General features: G+C 41.8%; 1 protein-coding gene across 1 annotated transcript in view; it reads right to left on the bottom strand.

Annotated features, from left to right (window-relative positions):
- KCNIP4 (potassium voltage-gated channel interacting protein 4) overlaps nucleotides 1-3,677 on the bottom strand; it is a 229,161-nt gene extending 225,484 nt beyond the window's left edge. Inside the window, exon 1 of the mRNA XM_039216594.1 lies at nucleotides 3,392-3,677. Coding sequence (XP_039072525.1) covers nucleotides 3,392-3,503 — 112 coding nt within the window. The 5' untranslated portion in view covers nucleotides 3,504-3,677. The remainder of the gene's footprint in view (nucleotides 1-3,391) is intronic.
- Between the last annotated feature and the right edge of the window lie 19,038 nt (nucleotides 3,678-22,715).

Consider the following 22,715-nt stretch of genomic DNA (forward strand, 5'->3'; position numbering starts at 1 on the left):
CTCATTCAGATAGACTCAGGACTATTTTCTAAGTAAATCGATGCAAAGCCATATGAGAGAAAACACCCCACAGTTGTACCAGTGAAGAATCATTGCCCATGAGGCTAGTATACAAGTTCAGTGTGGCCTAAAAGCTCACAAATCTGCTCTGAGTCTCATCTTCATTTCTCCATCAAAAAGAATGGTTAGCTCTCTGACCTTATTCTGGGCTATATTTTCTTGCACAATCAGTGAAAAGTTTAGCAATGTATGTGGGGATAGCCCTTTGGGACTCCATATCATTTGCAAGTAGAAAGGATGAAGGTAATCTAATATCTTGTGGCTTTCTCTGTATTTTGTACCTTTTTCTTATTCCTCCACCTGGCTGGTGATCATACAGCCTAAGTTCCATTTCTGGTTGGATATGCCACAGTCTGAGAAAACACAGACAGATGGCTTAGGCCAGAGCTCTCATGGTCTTATTGGGTCTCACTATTGGATTCTACCCATTCATTGCCATTGAATATGCATCACAGGCAAAAGGCAGGGCAGGTCTTAGAGGAAAAGACGATCACAAAACCAGTTGGCTTGCTTTTGTTCTAATTCTGCCTCCAATCAGTGATACAGTCAGTAGCCCAGCTTAGCTCACTTAAATGCCATACTTGGATCCCACACTTGGGTTTGCCTAAATGCCTTGTAGAAATTGTGTGGCTATCATGTAATATTATTTCCTGTGAACATATTTCCCTCAGGTATTTCTCACAGTCACAGTGTAGTGGACAGTTCAGGACAAAATTATTCCAGAATTCAGAACATTTCCCACATATGTTTTCATTATCTCTCTTTTCCAATATAAGGGAAGAGAAATAAGTAAAAAGGAAAAGAACTACATAGTACTTGATAGTCTCCTTGATTTTGGTCCTATTTCTCCTTCAGTTAGTTTTGCCTTCTGATAAATTGGTTAACCTCCCTGAGCCGTAGCTGTCTCCTACATAAAATGAAAGAGTTCAACTGGAGTAGCATTTTCTAATATGTACTTCATAACAAAAAAGGATTAATTTGTAAAGTAAAATGGGTTATATCTCATGGATGACTAACCTGTATCTTTGCATTTTAGCATGATCAAGGCTTATATATTGAATCCAAGTTTTCCCTAGTTTATTCAACATTGTGCATCATATCTATAAATGTGTAGGTACATCATCTATATGTAGGTGTGTGTATAGAAACATAGATTCATATGTGGATATGGGTAGTAATTGAATATGAATATGGATATCTACCATAAGCAGGAAATTTCAGACTAGCTCAAAATTCTGTGATTCTAGTTGAGGGAGTCTGGTTTACAATTCTACCTTTTCATATTGTTGGAAGTCAAATGGAGTTTTCATCTGAAAACCGTCAACTTTGACATAAAAATGAACTTAAAGAATAAAAGCTGTGGGGCACCTGGGTGGCTCGGTCAGTTAAGCATCGGACTTCGGCTCAGGTCATGATCTCACCGCTCGTGCATGGGCTTGGGCCCTGCGGAGCCTGCTTCGCATTCTATGTCTCCCTCTCTCTCTGTTCCTCCCCCACTCACACTCTATCTCTCTCTCGAAAATGAATAAATGTTAAAAGAAATTTTTAAAAAATAATAAAAGCTGAGTCATTTGCAGGGGTCTTAAACTCTGGGACTCTGACTTTAAATGTGTACCTTATCAATACTGTCAATGAAAGACTTGCGTGCTACCCCATAGCTCTGTGAAGGTTGACATCCTTAATACCTCATGGCTGTTCTCCTTTAGCGAATGCTTCACCCAACTATGAACCCAAGCTATGTTGAGTATTATGTACTAAATTTGGGCGACATAGCTCAACCAAGTTCAGAGAACAAAAACTAATATGGTGACAAAATTTAACAGGAGGAAAGTATTCCCATCAAAGAAATTGCAATGATCTCATCTGTATTTTATTATGATACCAACATTAGTACACTGAGGTAGAATCTCAAAATAATGCAAGATTGTAGTATAGTACTTGAAGAAGTATACGTATGTGTTGTTTTCCTTCCAGGGGTTAAATACAATCGCTGTGTAATATGAGAAAAGGAAGAAACTAATTTCTAAAGTTTTATTTGATCCCAATACATTATTGTCTTGTGTGCCTAAGCAGAATTTGCCACAGAGGGAGAATATTTACAAGAAGATATGAAAATCACATGGGAATTCCTTATGTTCTTATAATGGTCTACACAGTTAGAACCTAACAGTTTAAACTTTGTTTAAAAGAAAATGACTTCCTAAAGATAAAATACATTGGCCATTATAACATATTAGCAGAAAAAATCTGTGTACAGGATATAGTTTGGGATGATGTCATTTTAGCTAAGCATGGGCAGGCTCAAATATTTCCATCATCTTCCAACATTACACACAATGTGAGAAGTGAATAGTCATAAATAACTCGGCAATAGAAGCCCAAATCCTTATCTAGAAGGAATATTAGCAAGTGTCTTAGAAACTCCATTCTTTGGCTTGAGAAGAAAGGAGAGCTTAGATGTAGAATTGATCTTGAATGCCAAGATTGAAATGATACAAAGTATGTTATTTCAGCAGAAAAACTATTTCATGAAAAAATACACGTGCATTATATAGTATACATATACATCTATATTCACACACACACACACATATCTATTCAAATTGTTAAAGCAAAGTTAATCAACTTTTTTTCACCCCCATCTTTGAATAATAAAATTGATAGGAGTAGTAAAATTTATATTAGGTGGATAAAATATTTGTTGGTAGCAACAAATACGTCCTGTGCATAGGAGTCCCCACTCAAAAGACAAATGAGCAAAGTGTCTCCTTGGGAAATGTAAATGAAACACTTTTGCAAATGAAGTGTTCAAAGAACATTTTTGCTAAGCACCCATTAACTCAATTTTAACCGAAACGCTTACCCGTTTTATATCATAATCAACAACTCAGCTCCACCCCCGCACCTCCTAACTAATGAGACACACACAGATATTTCCCTCACAAATCACGGTACTCCTCCAGAGAATGGAATTCCTAATGACATTAAGGAGTGGTAGCCATCATGAACTTGACCAAAAAACAACCTGTATTACCACCCCATCGTAGAGTCCTAACTTCGCACCTTGGAAATAAATATATTTAACCCACAATATCAGCCTGCACTCAATTGCTTTCAAATAGAAAGCCGGCGGGTACAGTATCTCTTCTCTCCCAATGTCCACTATCTGGGTGAACAGAAATGAACTGTCCAGTGCTAGGCTGCTCCTGTCAAGCATGCAATATTTTACAACTTTTACTTTGGGTATTAAGCCTCCTCAACTTCTGCAGCGTCTGCATCCAGGGCCGAACCTGACCTGACCAACCGCACGGAGTGGGAGCGACCACTTTACCTTCGGAAAAATCAATCAGTCCCAGCAAATGAAGCAGCTTCAGAGATGCACATATAATCACAACAATACCCACTGTTTGCAGTCCTTCCGACTCCCACTCGAGAGTCAACATCTTTCAAGCCGGCGGCGCATCCCAGCCTCCGGCCCCCTTCGGAGCGGAGGGAGTTAACTAGAGAATCCGAGCAATCTCTGGCTTGGAACAAAGACTCGCGAGCGGGGAAAAGTGAGCAGCTCCTCGCCGACGCACCGGGCGGAGCAGCGGCCCCCCGGGGTGAGGACCGACCTGGGCTGGAGTCCAGCCTCTCATGCTGATGCCGGCATTTCCTAGCTGGGGTCCCCCCCCCCCCACCCACCCTCAACCACAGCGCGCGGGCCTCCGGGCTCTGCGCCGCCGCCAGCGGGTCCGTGCACTTCGCGCTGCGCGGGGAGCGTCTGCGGGGGGACGGGAGCCCCCGGCGTGTCGGTGCGGAGGAGGGACACTCCCAGGAAACTAGCCCCGGGAGAGCGCGGCCGCGCTGCACGCGCCGAGACGCGCGGCGGGCTGGGCAGGCGGGCGGCGCGCTCCTTCGCTGCCTGGGCAGCCGGCGAGCGCGCCCTTTCTGCCCCAGCGGCGGCTCCCTGCTCCCGCAGCTTGCGCCGCCAGACAGCTCAGCCCCCCCGCTCGGGATGCTGGGACCGATCGGTTTCCGTGGCTCCTGCCTACAGCCCCTTGCCCCGAGCCCCCCATGGAAGCCCGTGGGCAGTTTTTCGAGGCAGAAGAGTGCAGGCGCAAAGGAACCGTGACTCAGTGCCTCTGTCACCCGGGGACATCCAGGCTGCCTGCCTGGCCCCCGCCACTCCACTGGGGCTACCTGGTCCCCGCTGACACCGGAGCACACTTGTAGGGAGTCTGACTTAGTCCTTATATCTACACACGCGAAGGGATGGAGGATGGGGGCAGAGCAGAGCGGGGTGGGAACACTGATGTTGACTAATTGCCTCCTGGAGAGGGACTGCACTAGCCTCCTTTCAAAGCCAAGTTTCACAAACTTCCCTGATGATAAAAATCACCCCAGGGTGCTTTTTAAAAATGCTCTCTCGTGGACAGCTTGAATCAGAGGGTGTAAGGGCACAAGTCTAAACCAAACTGGCTCCATGACAGGCTTTAAGCTTCCCCTCTAAACTAGAAGGCCTAAGTTCCAGCTTCCCTGAAACTACATTGCCCAAGGCAGGAGAAAGTACCCTTGCAACACCCAATCAGGAAAGGCCAGCGACCACCCTCCACATTACTGAGGGAGAGGCCTGGAGATAGAAACTATAGATAGGACCCTGTTACCTAATGTTAAAGTTAACCCGTTAGTCGCCGAACAAGACCCGAGGCTCGCTCTGTGATTGGTTGAATTTAAAGGTACTCTAAACGTTGTAATTGGATCCGCCAAAAGTAACGAATACTCTAGACAATGTGTATGGTTAAGCCCACTGTCAATAACGTTGAATAATTATCATTGGATCACTGTTCCCCTGCCACAACTTCTGTAACTCCCCTGTCACAAACCCCGTAAGAACCCTACTCTGCCTTGCTCCGGGCTCTCAGCACGGATCCACTGCGTTGGTGAGGTCTGGGAGCCCGAGCTCAAGCCCGAATAAACGCCCTTTGCCTTTGCATGCGTGACTCGGTCTCCCCGGTTGTCTCTGGTCGTTGAGGACACTGCGATCTGGGTATAACAAGGGTTCTGGAGTTTGTACTCTTAAACAAGAAGCTAGATGATTCTTCTCAGGGAAGCGTGGGTTAGGACGTCCTGAGGGTCCCAGGCGGTGTTCTGTTACAAAACCCACCACACATTCTAGCCAGCTTTGTGATTCTGGTCATGGATCTGGGCTATGCCAGGCCCGCACTGGTTTAATCACTTGCCAATTTCTTCCTCTCTGCTGAATCCCAGCCCCAGAGCGCTGGTGAGGAGAATCAGTTGGGACCCTGTATGTAAAAGGGCTTTTAGCCCCTGGAACTCACTATGAAAATAAGGGTTTATGAATAATATCTTAGACCCTGGGGGGCATTTCCTGGTTCTGGGACTTTCTTGCTATGTGATTTCCTGCAAGAAACTTAGTCTCTCTAAAAACAGTTCCTTTTCTGTGAAGCTGAGATTATAATACCTTATTTAAAGTTCTCCATTTAGGGGTGCCTGGCTGATCAGTCCATTAAGTTTCCGGCTCTCGATTTGGCTCAGGTCATGATCTCACAGTTTATGGGTTCGAGCTCCTTCCCTCTCTCTCTCTCTCTCTCTCTCTCTCTCTCTCTCCTTTTGCCACACTTTTTTTTCCCTCTCTCAAAATAAATAAACTTAAAAAAAAATAAAGTGCTCCCTTTAAAGGGAATTGTGGTGGGGAAGCGCCTGGGTGGGTCAGTCGGTTAGCCTCTGATTTCAGCTCAGGTCACAACTCTGTGGTCCTTGAGATCGAGTCCCATGTCAAGCTCTATGCTGACAGCTCATAGCCTGGAACCTGCTTGGGATTTTGTGTCTCCTCTCTCTGCCCCTCTCCCACTCACACTGTCTCTAGGGATCTCAAAAATTTTTTTTAAAAATTAAAAAAGAATTTGTTTAAACATAAAGGAAACTGTGGGAATTAAGTGTGGTTGTAATAATGGCTAACATTTACTGAACATTTAGTATGTGCTCATCAATAGTATAGTAATTTATCAGCAATTAACTCATCCCCACAACTCTGTTTGGTAGGTGTTACGATCATCTTCATTTCATAGGCAAGGAAGCTAAAGCATAAAGAGGTTAACTTACTTGTCAAAGCTGTGATGGGCTCAATGCTGGGTAGGCAATAAACATTCATTCATTCACTTGGTTATTTATTAACATTTATTAACCTACTAGTATAAGCTATGAATAGTACATGAATGATAAAATGGCAAAGGATGTCTAACCCTATCCTGTGGGGACATATGGTATAATAAAGGAGGCAGGCTGAACTCGAACATGACTGATAAATGCACCAGCACTTGAAGAGATCTCTCTATGAAGTACCGTGGGGGCACAAGAATGAAAAGCCAGCCCCACCTGGGGAAAGATGGGTGGTGGTAATGGGAAGGAAACTTTATAGAAGAGGTAACCGTTAAAATTGGTAGCTCTCATTATTATTATAAGTTATACATCATACACAGGCTTTGGGGCACACGGTCCTGGGTTACAACCTGGCTCTGTCACTTCTTGCTTGCTGTGTAACCTTCAGGAAACCGCTCTGTGTCTGAATTTCAGTTTTCCAAGCTCAGGATGGGAGTGCTCCTGCCCCCTTCTTGTCCTTAGTCTGAGAGTCCCCTGCGGAGAGCTGAGCCGGGTCCCTGCTCATCAGGCGACAGCTATGGAATTATGACAGCAAATCCAAGTCTTTAGAGGCTCTGCTGGGTCTAGATGAGTGAAGAGACCTTGCTCCTCCCTGGTCTTACCACTCTGGGCACTAGGAATGCACTTGGGCCACCAAGTTGGCTTTTATGATGGTGCTTTTCATTCGGGTTTGTATGTTTATGGGCAATATCTGTCTACATTCCCAGCCACCTATCCATCTACACATGGTGTTTTCAGTTTGTCAGCAAGCCAATGAAGGGGAAGCAGTTCTTGGAAGATGACAAATAAAGAAACATTTTAGGTAATGATTCTCTGAAAACATTTTAAGTAACCATTCTCTGAAATTCTTGCAAAAGTTTGGCTATAGGACATCAAAAGTTTAAAAAAATAAAGAAATTAATTAGGTTAACTGTAATGATGTCTTTGAATCCTATACAATATTGTGTTAAAGTTAAAAAAGAAAAACAATTAACATACAGAGAAGTGAAGTGATTTGACCAATGTCACATAGCTAAAAAGCTATAGATGCAGAATTTAAACACTGCTTTATCCCAAATTAATTATTCTCCTTTTACACCCCTCAGCAGATTTTAGCAATTAGTTTTCCACTGATTTCATTTTTTTTTCTGAATTTTTCTAATGTTTATTTTTGAGAGAGACAGAGGCAGACGGAGCACGAGCAGGGGAGGGGCAGAGAAAGAGAGAGGGAGACACAGAATCAGAAGCAGGCTCCAGTCTCAGAGCTGTCGGCACAGACCCTGATGCCAGGGGCTTGAACTCACAAGCCTTTGAAAGGCATGAGATCATGACCTGAGCCAAAGTCTGCCGCCCAACTGACTGAGCCACCCGGGCGCCCCGATTTCTTGATTCATAGACTTGGGCAAAGAATGTTTAAATTGTCACATCTCATTTTCCAAGAAAGAAATCCCTACGATATTTGAAATTCACAGAAAGACCCACCGATATAATTTGGTTGATTCCAGGTAGGACTTCACTTGAGAACAATGGCATTCCTCATATAAGATCCATGAACCGAGTGTCTTGGCAGCCCAACCAATCCCCATCTGCGTTAGCTACCTCTACCACCTGGTTTTGTAAGCTCTTATGGTTAGTTCCAGCTATAGGATCTTCTAGCTCTCAAGAATGCCGGGGTCTCTCTCATATGCATTCCTCCACAGCAAGATTCTGTAAACTGGTAGTGCCAACTATGAGTTTCATTATCATCTGACCAGTCTAGGGAAGTGGGAGACAGCTGGGGAAGAGTGTGTTTCTAGGGCCATCTTGGGAAAGAACAATTGGCTATATATTACTAAAAAAATAATTCCAGGTGATGGCTCTATAATTTTATTACAGTAGCTTGTTATCCCCAACCTAGTTTGTTGTATTAAAATACACCTTGACTTTCTCTCCTTATTCTTAGACTCACTCTTTTCTCTACATTGTGGTGGATGTCCAGCAAAGATCTGTCTCCCATACCAAAAGAATCTCTTGCTCACTGACTCTAAGCCAGGCACCATATTATGTACTTTACATGTATAAATTCATTTAATCTTACCCTAAACTGATAAGGGAAGTGTTATTATTCCTATTGCAAAAAAAATTAAAAATAAATAATACTGAGGGCCATTTAGATTATTTTTACAAAGTTATATTCAATAAGGAGCACAGCCATGATTTATATGTGATTTACTCCATTATGGCTGCTAAGAGTTATGCAAAAGGTATAAGTGTCAGGCACTATTCCAAAATCTTCACACCAATTAACTAATTTAATTCTCTCAAAATTCTATGAGGTCTATATTACTTCTCTAGTTTCAAGGAGACAGTTCAGGCCCAAAGTCTTATAGATAGGACTTGACATAGTTGGGATTTGAACTTGGGTATCCCGGGTGTCAGATTCCACACACATTACGTAGGATGTAGAGGAAACAAGGCATCAGTTTGGTTGGCATTATCTAGAAGGTTCCACTGAAGAGAGAGGCTTAATCTAGGACTATTTTATTTTATTTTATTTTACTTTTAAAAATTCATTTATTCCTAGAGAGAGAGACAGAGAGAGACAGAGAGAGAACAAACACAGGGAGGGGCAGAGAGATAATCCCAAGCAAGCTCCATGCTGTCAGTGCAGAGCCAACGCAGGTCACAAACTCAAAGACCGTGAGATCATGACCTGAGCTGAATTAAGAGTTATCTGCTCAACTGACTGAGCCACCCAGGTGCCCCTAGTCTAGGTTTTTGAAAACAAGGAAGGAGAGGAAGAATGACTTTCCCAGGAATAGAATGGGCACACATTAGGGCATAATTAATAATGGTGGCATAGCTGCATTGAGGCCTCTGAAGCAGGGAAGAAAAATGGGACTGGAAAATTGTTGTTAAGAGGCCTCTTAACATCTTAATAGAGCAAGTAATGAGGACAGGGTTGCTGTGTGTCACTTAGTGTCTCTTCTAAATTTAAGATTTTCTCACCAACATGATGAAGGCTATTCACTTCCTGTACCTTCAGTTCTATCTCCAGTGCTCACCTCCATCCCAAACTATATCACATCCCTCTGTCTTGGGGTGTCACAATTACTTGGAGAGACCCCTAAATGTTCTCCAGATAACCTTCCTACTCAAACATGTCAAGACTCACGTTGTTTCACGTAGCTGCAGGGCTCATTCTGAAAGGTTTGTAAATGAGTCTGGAATGGATTTCTTTAAAATCGGTATATGTTTGCCCGTTAAACAATTAAGCATCCAACCTTCTGGCTTGAGTGGCTATTGAGTTTATAAGGCAGGGGAATAGCTTCCACCTTAAGAAACTTCTAGCAATATTGCACTAATGTGTCTTGAACATAGTTCTCATGGATCTTATAATCAAAATGTATGCAATATATAAAAACAAATTAGCAGATTATTTGGATATTCAACCAGGAAACATTCCTAAGAATAAAATCTCCCTACAATTTATGACTTTTTTGCCTGCTCTGGTTCCCTTTTCCATGTAACAGTGTACCGTGCACATTACAGGAACTATCTCATTGAATCATTGCAACATATCAAACATTAGGTAATATTACTAATCCCATTTTACAGATGAGAACACTAGAATGCCAATGCCTAGGTAACTTGCCTGAGATTATCTTCCTAACTGGGGCATAAGTTTCCTTTTGTGGAGCTGCCCAACCCTCTGTACAAAGAATCAGAAAGCGACTCTTATCAATGAAAACTGAGAATCAGCAGCAAGATGAGTCTGCATAAAAAATCCTAACTAAAGAAGCCAAGGCTTCTATTAGTTTTTCTCATAATATTTGCTAGTCACTTCCCCAGAATTTATCTTCCCTTGAAGCCCAAACTCTCTTTCTGTTTTTTAAAATGGAAATAAACCCTGGGGTCTCATTGTTTGCCTCTTTGAGTTTTACTTCTTTTCTGTGACCATCCATACCTATAAAATAAAAATTGTATGCCTTTCTCCTGTTAATATGTCTTTTGTTAATCTAATTTGCAGGCCTCCAGAAACTGAACCTAAGGGGATAGAAGAAATATTTTTTTCTCCCTGACAATTACGTACTAGAAGTCAAGGAGCTGGGATTCAGCCTCAGGAATTCTCACTCAATCTACAGTATTCTTAGATCCACAGGGTGGCATTTGTAATATTCACTACTTTTGTTTTATTTTGTTTTTACTGTGGCCCTATGAAACAAAGAGAAAGGAGACTTAAAATGCAAATGAAAAAATGCAAATGGCTTCCAGAAAGGTAGCATGTGGTGTGGCGCTTACCTCACCTTGAAATGTAAATGTTAAGTGCCAAGTCCTTTTCTAGAATCAAGATCCAGAGAGCAAAGAAAAGAGAAATGAGAGGAGGAAAGGGCATCAGGAGATAAGGGAGAGGAAGAAGACTTGAAGGGAGGAGAGAAGAGAAGAAAAAGAAGCAGGCATAAGGGAAGAGGTAAGCAATCCTCTGTGAGAGAATCAAGAACACACATTGTGGCCTGTTTTCTGCTTGTGAGATTCTCAGACTGCCAGGGAGATGAGATTTAAAATAAGAGTAAAACAGGCTATAGGAAAGAGTTAAGCCGAGGGGTTATTACTCTCTGAACTCGTCCCTCCTCCTTGGCCCATCCAGTTCTGGGGCCCCTCTGAATAGCGATGCACACTATCTGGCTCCACTCTTTCAGCCTTAGCCTGGAAATCCAGCAGGTGACGTTAAAAGCCTGAAGAATGGCACATCCATGGATACTGCACTAGCCATGCTGCAGAGAATATTTATAGAAGCCTCAATGTCCTTCTCTGAGAGCACTTCCAAATCCCCCTTGTTTATTTATTTGTTCATTCATTCTCTCATTCACACATGCCTGCGCACACGCCCGCGTGTGCACGCACACACACACACAGACACACACACACACACACACACACACAATTATTATCACTGAGATCATTTCTGTCATCTGCAAAGTCAGAATAGGTGAGGCCCCAGTGAAAATAAAAGTCCCAGGACGCCTGGGTGGCTCAGTCGGTTAAGCGTCCGACTTCGGCTCCCTCCACTATAACAGGGAGTTAAGACATCTACACAATAGCTAAGACAGAAGCAAGGAGGGACCCCTGCACTATAGAAGAGGGTGAGTTCTTCTAGTGAGATGAGAAAGATCCACAAGAAAGAGAAGACATGGTGAATGAGGCATGAAGGCCAAGTCCGACACTACATATGCCCAGGTACCGCCCATGAGTGCTGTTACAGCAAGCTGTTACTAGTGCTCTCAAGTCAGACACATCTAAGACTTGTTTCCAACATCCACTACAAACTAGCAGCCAGTGAAGCTGGGGGATAGATCTGAAGGAGACTTTTTGGTAAAAGAGACTAAACTTCATTTGGCAAAAAGAGAGGTAAAGAAAATTGGTTCCCCTACCCCAGCTCCAAAATCAGAGACTTGGAGAGCTGGAAAGGGAATCATTCCTCTTCTGAGAATTACATGTTTCCCAGAACCTATAATCAGTCAGTGTTATAGTTTGTCTCTGCTGGAGATTGCTTGCTTTCTGTCATTACGCTTCTATGACTGTAATGCTGAAATCAGTTTGTATTAGTTTGCTATTGCTGCCATAACACATCACCGCTAAGTTGATGCCTTAAATCAACACAAATGTACTATCTCACAGCTCTCATGGTTAGAAGTCTTCAATGGATGTCATTTGGCTAAAATCAAGGTGTTGGCAGGGCTGTGTTCCTTTAAAAGACTCCATCAGGGACACCTGGGTGGCTCAGTCAGTTTCAGCTCAGGTCATGATCTCGTGATTCTTTTTTTTTTTTTTTTTTATTTTTTTTTATGTTTTATTTATTTCTAGGAGAGAGAGAGAGAGAGAGACAGAGTGAGCAGGGGAGGGTCAGAGAGAGAGGGAGTCACAGACTGAAACAGGCTCCAGGCTCTGAGCTGGCAGTCAGCACAGAGCCAGACGCGGGGCTCGAACCCACGAACCGCAAGATCATGACCTAAGCGAAAGTCGTACGCTTAACCGACTAAGCCACCCAGGCGCCCCATGATCTCGTGATTCTTGAGTTCAAGCACCACATCAGGCTCACTACTGTGAGCCTTCTTTCTGCCCCTCCCCTGCTTGTGCTCTCCCCAGAATAAATAAATATTAAAATAATAATAAAAGTTTTGAGGAAAGAAACTGTTCCCTGACCTTTCCCACATTCTAGATTCTGCCTGCATGCCTTGGCTGTGGTGACCTCCATCTTCAACACCAGCAATGGCCAGCTGAGTCTTTCTCCAGCATTATTCTGAACTTGACTCTTCTGCTTCTCTCTTTCCCTTATCCTGTGATTACCTTAGACCTGCCTGGATTATTCAGGATAGTCTTTCTATTTTCAGGTCAGCTCAATAGCAACCTTAATTTCATCGGCAACTTTAATGATCTTTGCCATGTCACTAGCATATCCATGGGTTCTGGGGGTTAGGATTTATACATCTTTGGAGGGCCATTATTGTGCCTACCACACAATTAAAATATATGAATGTCTTTTAATAAGAAGTACTTATTTTAGTAGGAAAAGAAATGGTAACCCCTAATTAAAGCCACAAAAGTAGACTCTACTTCATCAGAACCAAGTCACTAGAGGTGTGTGTGCGTGTGTAGATGTGTGTGTATGTGTGCACACATTTAATGTACAGAAAAGAAACCTTCTCTTTCAGAAGGAAAAGGCAGCTTTAATTAGCATTCCTATATCTGAATTTCCAATTTTCACTAAGAAAGGACTGAAGAAAGTACATTTCACAATGCTAAAAAGGAACACCAAACAATTTTGAAGACATACGCTAATGATCAAACCGAGGGACACTCTATTTTCATTTTCGTGGTCAGCAGCAATTAGATGCAGAGCAGGTGTTTCTGGTAAACCCAGGACTAACCTACGAGTTACCAGGGATGGAGCCCAGGAGAAGAAAGAATGGATAATGTTCCTCCTTTACAGCATTTCCAGGAGAATCACAAAAGATAATGGAGGAGGAGGTGCTTCATAAGTGGTGGAAGGGCACTCACGGGGAATGCTTTAATCAACCGGCCCAGATGCCCTGTGGTGGATAAGACTAGAAATGAACCAAGATCTTCAGCTACTGAGGTATTCATTTTACTTAAAGTTGTCAATCTGCTGGACACAAACAAGTCATAGACCGTGACTTTCAGAGACTGTTCACTGCTGTAACAAAACTATGGCAAATGAGTTTTCACCTTTGAAGAGTTTTATGATGTTTCCTGCTAAAACACTGCATTTAAACAGGTTGGTATCTTACACACACGAGTTAAAAATCACCTCTAACACTTTCTAAACATCTACATTTATACAGGATTTTGTTATCATTTTACATAGATTTGCATTTTCACAGACTTCATCTCACCTAGTCCTTGTATTGCTCCATTTTAAAAATGAGAAAATTGAGGTTATGAAAGTTCCCTCATCTGCGGTCAAAAATAGCAGCAAAACTCGGTTTTAAGCCATGTGTTCTGGCTGCATATCTAGTTTTGATTTCTTTTTCGTGTCTAGTATTTCCAGACTGTTTTTTTCAGTGCTGTGCGCTGCGGTAGGTGCCTCATATTTGTGATTTATAAAATGAGGTTAATAAAAGTGTGTACCTGCTAGTGTCGTCCAGAGCAATAAATATATGTGTACATTGTACAGTTAAAGCATCCGGGGGACTGTAGGGCACAAAGCAAGAGCTCGATTCATAAGAGTAATTATTATTATTTCTTCACAAACCAGCTCTGTGGCTTATTTGACAAATGAGGAAATCATGATTTAGAATGCCTAGACACTTGTTACCAACTGGTGTGTGACCGAGGTGGCTGTGAGAACCCATTCTGACTCACACAAGTCAGCCTCGCTCTGCCTCTCAGGGTGTGGGTCTTTGAAACAGAGAAGCTGTTGGTCACTCAGTTACTCTTGCACTTTCAGGCAAGGCAGAACCTGAAGTAACCAAGCTGCATAATTGTTTAACCCATCTGGAAAGATCCTCAGATTTCCGATGCCGTATGTAGCTCAGTAATCATTTCCTGATTTGAGAACTTTGACTTTCACATAATTTCCATCTCATTTCATTCATGCATTTATTCATTCATCCTTCAAAAAGGTTGACATGGATTATATGCCACGCTGAATACGCAAAAGACTATGGGGCATAAATATCATGAAAAAATTTATAGTATAGACGGGAAGGCAAGGAGTGCATATTAGTCCACAGAAGAAGATTAGTGTCCATGGGAAAATGTTTTGAGAGCACTGGGAATTTCGAAGAGAGAGAGGAAGAGAGAAGTACGTGGGTAGAGGTCTATTAGCAAATGCTTCCTGGAATCTGGGTTTGATTGATAGTAGTTCAATCATTCCTTCAGTGGTTCAATCAACATTTGTTGAGTGTCCATTATATGCTAAAATATGCAAGAGCCCTCAATATAACCCAGTCATCAACTTCTGCTGACTCTAAAACATAACCTCTATAGTACTGATTCTCACCAAGCCTCCTAACACGGCCCTAGACCCAAGCCACCACACTATAGATTCTCACCTGATTTTCCTTTTACACCTTACTAGTCTCCTTGTACACAGTAGCCAGATTAAAAGGTATATTTTCATACAACTTCCCTGCGATGGCCTTTCAATAGTTGTCCATTACACTGGGGATGACATTTAAATTTTTCTTAATATTTATTTATTTTTGAGAGACAGAGACAGAGCACAAGCAAGAGAGGGGCAGAGAGAGAGGGAGACACGGAATCTGAAGCAGGCTCCAGGCTCTGAGCTGTCAGCATAGAGCCCAACATAGGGCTTGAACCCAAGAATTGTGAGATTATGACCTGAGCTGAAGTCGGCCCTCAACCAACTGAGCCACCCAATTTCCCCTGGGAATGACATGTAAATTCCTCACCACTCGTTGGCCTCTCTTTGGTCTCAACTGAGACCAATTTTATTCTGAACCCTTACCCCCCATATCGACAGCTCTCTCCTGACATAGCCTTTTAGTTCTTTAAGAAGCCAAGATTATCTCTGCCTAATGCCTTTGTGTTTTGTGATCTCTCTTTCCCTCAAGGCGACCCCTTCTTGTTTCTTGTTCTTTCTCATCACTCAGTTCTAGATGCAAATACTATCTTCTCACAGTATCCCCAGGACCTTGAAGACCGTCTGGCCACTATAGGGCTTTTCATACTATTTGTTAAATGAATAAGTGAATGAATGAATGACATAAAACAAGGTTCCTCCCCCACATGTGGTCATTTGAAACCATATGAATTGTCTCAGCCATGGTCACAATCAGAGATTAGCGGCTAACTTCATTTTATAGTACAGTGGATTCCAGAGAAAATTTACCAGACTGGAAATGTGATACTATAGAAAGGTCATACTATAAAGAGTTGCGAGAATCTGTAAGAGAGTTGAATGATGAGGATCTAATTAACATTTCTGGGTAGTGAAGTGGCCTGATCACAGTGGTGCCCTGTTTATTTCATCTGGTAATAATAAAAACAAAAGCAATCACAGCGATGAAAGAAAAGAGAAAGAAACCAGGGACAGGAAAACCAGGGAATCAGCTACTGCAAGAGTTTGAGCCAGAGGTCATTTCCCTGGGTGGAAAGATGGAGAGATGAACCAGGCAGAACAGAGTGATGCCAAGACCAAAGACAGGAGGCGTCAAAGGTTATCTGACCTGATGGTGAAACATGGAGGCTTATTTGTCAACATTTTCCTGGCTCTAACTAGTGCAAGAATGGAAAAAGTGGTGGAAATGGATTGGAAGGACGAACCATCAAGGAAAGGACAGAAGGCAGGCAGCTCAGGGGTAGGGCTGCAGCAGGAGTTTGTACACCTCCACCGTGAGCTTGCTGCCCTTAACGTACCTCATTTCCAGGCACTTTTAACCATGGAATCTCCCCACCTCCAAATTTCAGACTTCACAAAGGGAGCCTGCTTGGCCCACCTTGGATCAGGCAAATATCCCTGAATCAATTGGTTGTAGCTAAGAGGTGAGTCACCTAGAAGAGAACTGTGGACCCATTCCTGTGGTCTGGGATCCTTTTAGGAGAAAGGAAACTCGTGAGGTTCCAGACAGCTACTCCAACTCATCCCCAGGTGACTCTGGACATACACATGTAGGGAGGTGAAGAAAATTAAGATTTTGATAGAATTGCATTTGAATAACCAGCAGGGATTCAAGTAGAGTTGCTGGGTTGATAAAACATGAAGCTATACATTGGGAGAGAGGCCAGAGCTAGACAGAAAAATCGGATTAATCCTTATAAGTGATAGTTGAAGTGACAAGAGTGAATGAGATATATTCAGGGAAGAGAGATGTACAGAGAAAGAGAGAAAGAGAAGAACAAGGAGTCAACATTCTAGAATGCCAGGCCAGGAGTGAGGGGAGTAATCTAAACAGACCTTAGAAAGTAATATTTTCATGGGAATTAAAAGAAGAGATTCAAGTAGAGGGTTAACTGTTGTGTTAAATGTAAAAACCTGGTCATTTTCCAAACTAAAGGGTGATCCTAACACAAATTAATTTGAGACTAGTCAAAGTGCAAGTATATATGGGCGGAGGCAGTGGAGGTAGCTGCACGTGTATGTACATTTACAGAGGACTGAAGTTCAGGGATGAAAGGAAAAAGATAATTCACTAAGGGATTTTCAACTATGATTCTTACACTTTTTTTCTTAAAGCCAAGACAATTTTACAAGTCTTACTGAGCATCCAGTATGTGCACAACATTGACACAGATGCCGGAGATATGATGTGTATGAATGACATGGTCCCTACCCTCTTTGAGCCTATAGGCCAATGGGGAATTCAGAGAAGCAAATAGGAAGTTCTTAGACAATGTAAGAGCATTGGTCGCTCATCATGGTGGCTCATTAGACAGACATTTAACCGGCACTTGAATCTGTACAGTTTTCCTTGAAAAAAGGATGCTACCTAAGTTAAGATCTTAAGGGTAAGTAGGATCACACAAGGATGAGGACACTATGTTGCTGGTAGAGGGAATGGTAGTTGCAATGTCTCAGTCGTGGGGATGCTTGGACAGGAGTCACACAGAATGGATGGATTGGATGGGAAATATTGCATTTCAAGATATAAGGCTGCTGAAGTAAGCAGGACCAGATCCCAAGACTCTTTAAGCACGCTAAAGGAATTTGCTTTTCTGCCCTGAGAGCATTGGGGGACCAATGGAAGATCGTAAACAGAGGCCAGCCATCATCATATTTGTACTTCAGAAAGATCACTGGGGATACTGTGTACAGAACTGACTTGGAGGTGAGTATAGCTAAACGATAGGCAAAGAGACTAAGGGAGGCCATTCCAAGTGAAATGTGAATTAGAAATATGGCAGACAAGCTGGGGTGATGTGGGTGGATGTGAGAGATACAGAGGTGATAGAATTTCCAGATATTAAGAACTGAATTAATCATGAGAGCTAGAAATGGGAAGAGTCCTGGAAAAACAAGTTTCCAGAAGAACAAAAACAAAAACAAAACATTTATGCTCTCAACTTGAAAGCTGGGATTAGTTGCAAAATGACTCATATTGTAAAGGACTAACAAGGGGTACATGCAGGTTTGAAACAAGAAGCATAACGTTTAGTGACTGTATGATATGCTAGTTAGATACAAGATGGAAATCAAGCCTGTACATCACAACTTGGAAATCAGTAATCCAAGCAATTTAATCTTCCCAGAACATCCACCTCCACCTCTGGAATGCTCAGTTGTTATCAAGGAATGGAGTGAAAGAACTGAGAACATTTGTTCATAGACATTTAAAATCAAATGCTTTTGCTGGACTCTCTCCACCTCCTCCTGTCTTAGATAGGCATATTCTCCAGGTAGATATAAGCTATCTATTCTGTAATGTCAAGTAGGAAGCTATCAGGTTACCATACTAATCATTAGCAAATCCATTAAAGGCTATCCAGAATTGGACCAATTTTCAGCACCTCACTGCCACCCCTTGAGCCAAGTTGCCATCGTTTCCTTCCTGACTTTTGTCATCTAGGTCATTTCTCATCTTGTACCCTTGCCTTTCCATGTTTGAGTCTGTAGAAAAAGTAGCCAGAGTAAACCTTTTAAAACATAAATCATGTGACAACCCAGTTCAAAATCTTCTAATAGCTCTCATTTGTCTAAAAGTAAAAAGTAAAGACCCAGGCAAAATGTGGTCAGAGTCTTTCATGATAACTTTCTGATCTCAGCATTCATTGCTTCCCCTTTACTCAACTGACTGCAGCCACACCGGTCTCCTCAAAGTGCTTTGATCATCCTAAGCATGCCCCTGCCTCAGGGTCTTTTCACTAATGGTTTCCTCTACCTGGAAATTATGTACCTAGATTTCTACATAATTTACTCCCTTGACAATGTCAGGCCAGTATTCCATTATCATCTTAGTCACCTCTGAAGCCTCTCTTATCCAAAACTACATTCTCTCACTCCCAATTTCCCTTCACCTCTTCTAAACCCTTTTACTCTTGTTAGCAACTATCACTGTCATATAGACTTTGTAATTTCTTTATTTATGTGGCTTTCCCCACTAGACTCGAAATGTCTCTAGACAAGATTTTTGTCAGCTTCATTCACAATCCCAAGCACTGAGGACAGACTTGACATGTACTAGATGCTAAATAATGAGTTGATGAATGCTTCCTGAAATATCTACCCAAAGCAATAAACATTTCCTCATAAGTATACACAATTTTTACCCTTAATTAACACTAATAGATGTAATACATCACCTTTAAATATTTTATATTAAATGTAACAAAAATATAGATAGAAAGGGAAAAAATCTGGGTTTCCTCCAAGAGAAGACACTAGGATTTGTTTCATACACTGCTTATGCAGAAATTGAAAATATGACAAGTAACTAACTGAAGCTCAAAAAATATTTGAGTGACAAAAAAAAGGTCACTAATCTACCTCCTTTCAAAGCAGGTGAGTCCTGAAACAGAGGTTGTTTGTTTGTTTGTGTGCCAAGATAGAATCAGGTATAACATTTGGATTCGAACTGGGCTAGTGGAATTGCTATGTATGATTGAGGAAGGTAGGATTTGAAGCACCATCTCTTATGTTTCCTGTGTCTTCAGTGACTGCAGTTGTGTGGGTAAAAATCTCAGACCCAAGGGATGGGAAAAAGCAATGGAAGTGAAGAAACAGAACTAAGAGAATGCACGCTGCTTCAGCAACAGTAATTTATTGAGTGCCTACTTTGGTTAAGATATGGTAGCTGAAAGCCTTCACATATATTATCCTGTTTACTCTCAGGAGGACTCTGTGAAGTGTATGTTATCTGCTCTTAGCAGATAAGGAACCTGATGGAGGTTTAGAGGGCTTTCAATTTTGCACAGAATTTGTTGGCACTTGCGTTTGAACCTCATCTCCCACAACACCCCTTTCTCAGAGAAATGCTACTTCTTTGTTCGTTGAACCACTCTTTCCTTCTTGCCACATAGCAGAAGACATTTCTCCTTAGAAATTATTTCACAAATGGTAATTTGGTTTCCAGATAAGTTCATTAAAACCTTTTGTAAGGCAGAAGACAGCCAAAAGATCATGATTGTTTCTATGGAAATACCAACCAGGAGTGCTAAAGTGCCAACTTAACGAATGAACTTTGGGGATGTAATATGCTTCCCTCTTCTCAGAGGAAAGAAATGGGTGACAATGTTCAATTCCTCAATGCATTCCGTGTATCATCTTTCCAGATAGCATTTGGTTTTGTATTTTCTCCCACCACCAAACTACAAAAGCTGCAGGATTTTCTACAGCACAGAAGTGATGAGCACCAGAGCCAATTTCTCATCTCAGACACTACAGATTTCCATGTGCATCTGCAAGCTCCAAATATGACTATAAACATGTCAGCCAAAACAAACTGTAATTTTTATAAAATAAATCTGGGGAGCATGTTTTTCTGAAACCTAATGTTCCATGTCTACGAGTGTAGTAGGAAGAGGAAAGAATGGCAGAAGAGCTCAGACTCCATCCTTTGGCAGCGCTGCGCCCTCTACAAAACCTGGGAGGGAATAATCAAGACATATGGCCTCATCTTTCTCTCTTTGCCACTTCCGGACAGCGAGGTGTCTAAGGAAGCCAAGAACTCCTCCTAGCCAATTTGAACTGAAGTTGTCTATTGCAATGTTTCTCAAAGGGCAGCAACAGCAGTTCCTGGAAGTTCATTAAAAATGCAAAATTTCTGACCCACCACGGGTCTGCCGAATCAGAATTTTTTGGGTGAGATGTGGCAATCGGTGCTGTGAACACTCTGGTGATGAGGATGCTTGCTAACATTTGAGAACATAAACTAAAGGGAAGTGTGTAAGCTTTGGCCCAGAGAATAGGATTCAAGTCCCCGAAGCAATACTTGATAGAGAATTATTTTGGGATAAGGCATTTAATCACTCAGTCTTTTGTTTTCCTTATCTGTAAAGAAGTTGAACTAATGTCCTTGAATTACTTTTTTTTTTTTTTGAAGGGAAAGAGAGAGTACACACATGTGAGTGGAGAAGAGGGTCAGAAGGAGAGAGGGAGAGAGGGAGAGAAGGGGAAGGAGAGAGAGAGAGAGAGAGAGAATCTCAAGCAGTCTTAATGCTCAGCATGGAGCCCAACATGAAGCTTATTTCCACAACCCTGAGATAGGACCCTGGGATCATGACCTGAGCCTAAACCAAGAGTCAGATGCTCAACTGATTGAGCCACCCACGGGACCCTCCTTTAATTACTTCTTAACATAATGTTAGAGTACCTTATAGTTAGCTGATCCTGGTATAAATGAACATTATATAATAAAAGATCTAGCTATCAATGACTGCCTGGTCTTCTCTATTCTAGCTAGTATAATGATAATAATAAAAATCATTATAATAACAAAAATAACAGTAATATCTTTGTGCCTCCTATGTGCCATGCACTTTCTTAGGATTTTGACATTTGGTTGAAATACATCATCCTGCAGTAAATATTTTGATTTTAGTACTATAGAAAACCAAAGAGGTCTCAAAACTTCCTCCAGGTCACAAAACAAGTAAATTATAGTGTCAGGATTTGAATCCAGATCTGATTTTGAAAATCTATGCTCCTTTCCTTTGCCAAGGTTTTCCTTCCCAGATCTGGGATCTTTCCTCAGTAGAATGAAAACCAAAAAACCTCTGCAGTCCACAAGATGGGGCTAGGCAGACTGGACAATTTAAGTATATAAAGCAATTACTTAGAATGTATTTAACACATATATTGACTTCATATAAAAGCCACTTTACCTAAGAGTGATCAATAAACAAGGCTTGTAGTCGTATTAAACTGCTGATTTATTGACAAGTCTGAGATGTTTTGTCCCTGGTGAAAAGCTGTAGAAAATGAAAGGTGGAGAGAACTTTGAAAAGCCTCTAGCTTTGAAAGGTCAGTATAAGCAAAAGGGAATTTAGAACAAGAGCAGAAAGTGATTTGTCCAAGATCGCATAGCTGGTCTGTGCCAAGGATCTGACCAGAATGTATCTAACTGCCCACCTGAGTTGGTACTATGGCTGGTATGGTGTTATTAAATAAAACTGAATATTTCTTTATATACCCATGCATCCATGTTTAAGGGATGTTTCTAAGAAAGATGAAATTGTGGTACAAGTGAATCTCAAATGATACATGAGAGTTATTCAAGCTAATAAAGTTAGGATAATAATTCTGGGCAAAAGCAATAGCCCAAGCAATGTTACGGAGTTCTCAAATCAAGGACAGGGTTTGTGGAACTATTAGAAAATTTCATACTACTAAAAATTTTAAAGTGCAATTAGAAAGCATTGGGAAGAGAGGCTGGAGAGAGCTATAGTGGGTGTCCAGGCCATGGAGAGCTGAATATATCATTCTAGGGCATTTTAAATTGATAAAGGCCTATTAAAGGGTTTATGCCAGTGACTGATACTTTCAGATTTGTATCTTAGCTCCTTATGGCTATAATGTGGACTATGAAACAACAATTTCTGGAGTGAAGGAAGGAGGGGGGTGGAATCCAAGACTAAAAATAGTGGAACTGGTAAGACATAATATTTCAGGCAAAAGAAGGTATAGCATGTGCAAGGTCAATTCTACTAGCAATAGAGAGGGAAGATTCCAAAGAATTTTTTACCACTAGTGATTGAAAGGAGAAGGTTTAAGAGTGACTCCCGGATTATTAGCTTGGGGTGATTAATGAATGGTGATGAGGCATGGAGAGCAAGGAGGAACATCACTGGCTGTGTGGAAATTGTAAACCCAGCACTGAGGTCACTGTGTCATTGGATTATCACTGCAGAGCCATCCTGGAGATAGTCAACCCATTTGACCCATAGCCAAAATCAATTACAAAGTATGAGGCTGCCCAAGGCAGGAAGGTAGCATGGGAAGGGCAGAGTAATTTAAACGTCTAACACATAAACATATTGAAGAGCCTGCAGAGACAAAGAAGTTAGAGAGAGATGGAACAATTGAGGGAGAATTTCTGAAGGTGGAGGGGTCAGCA

Source organism: Hyaena hyaena, unplaced genomic scaffold, assembly GCF_003009895.1.
Source record: "Hyaena hyaena isolate Hyena2069 unplaced genomic scaffold, ASM300989v1 scaffold_640, whole genome shotgun sequence".
NCBI lineage: Eukaryota > Metazoa > Chordata > Mammalia > Carnivora > Hyaenidae > Hyaena > Hyaena hyaena.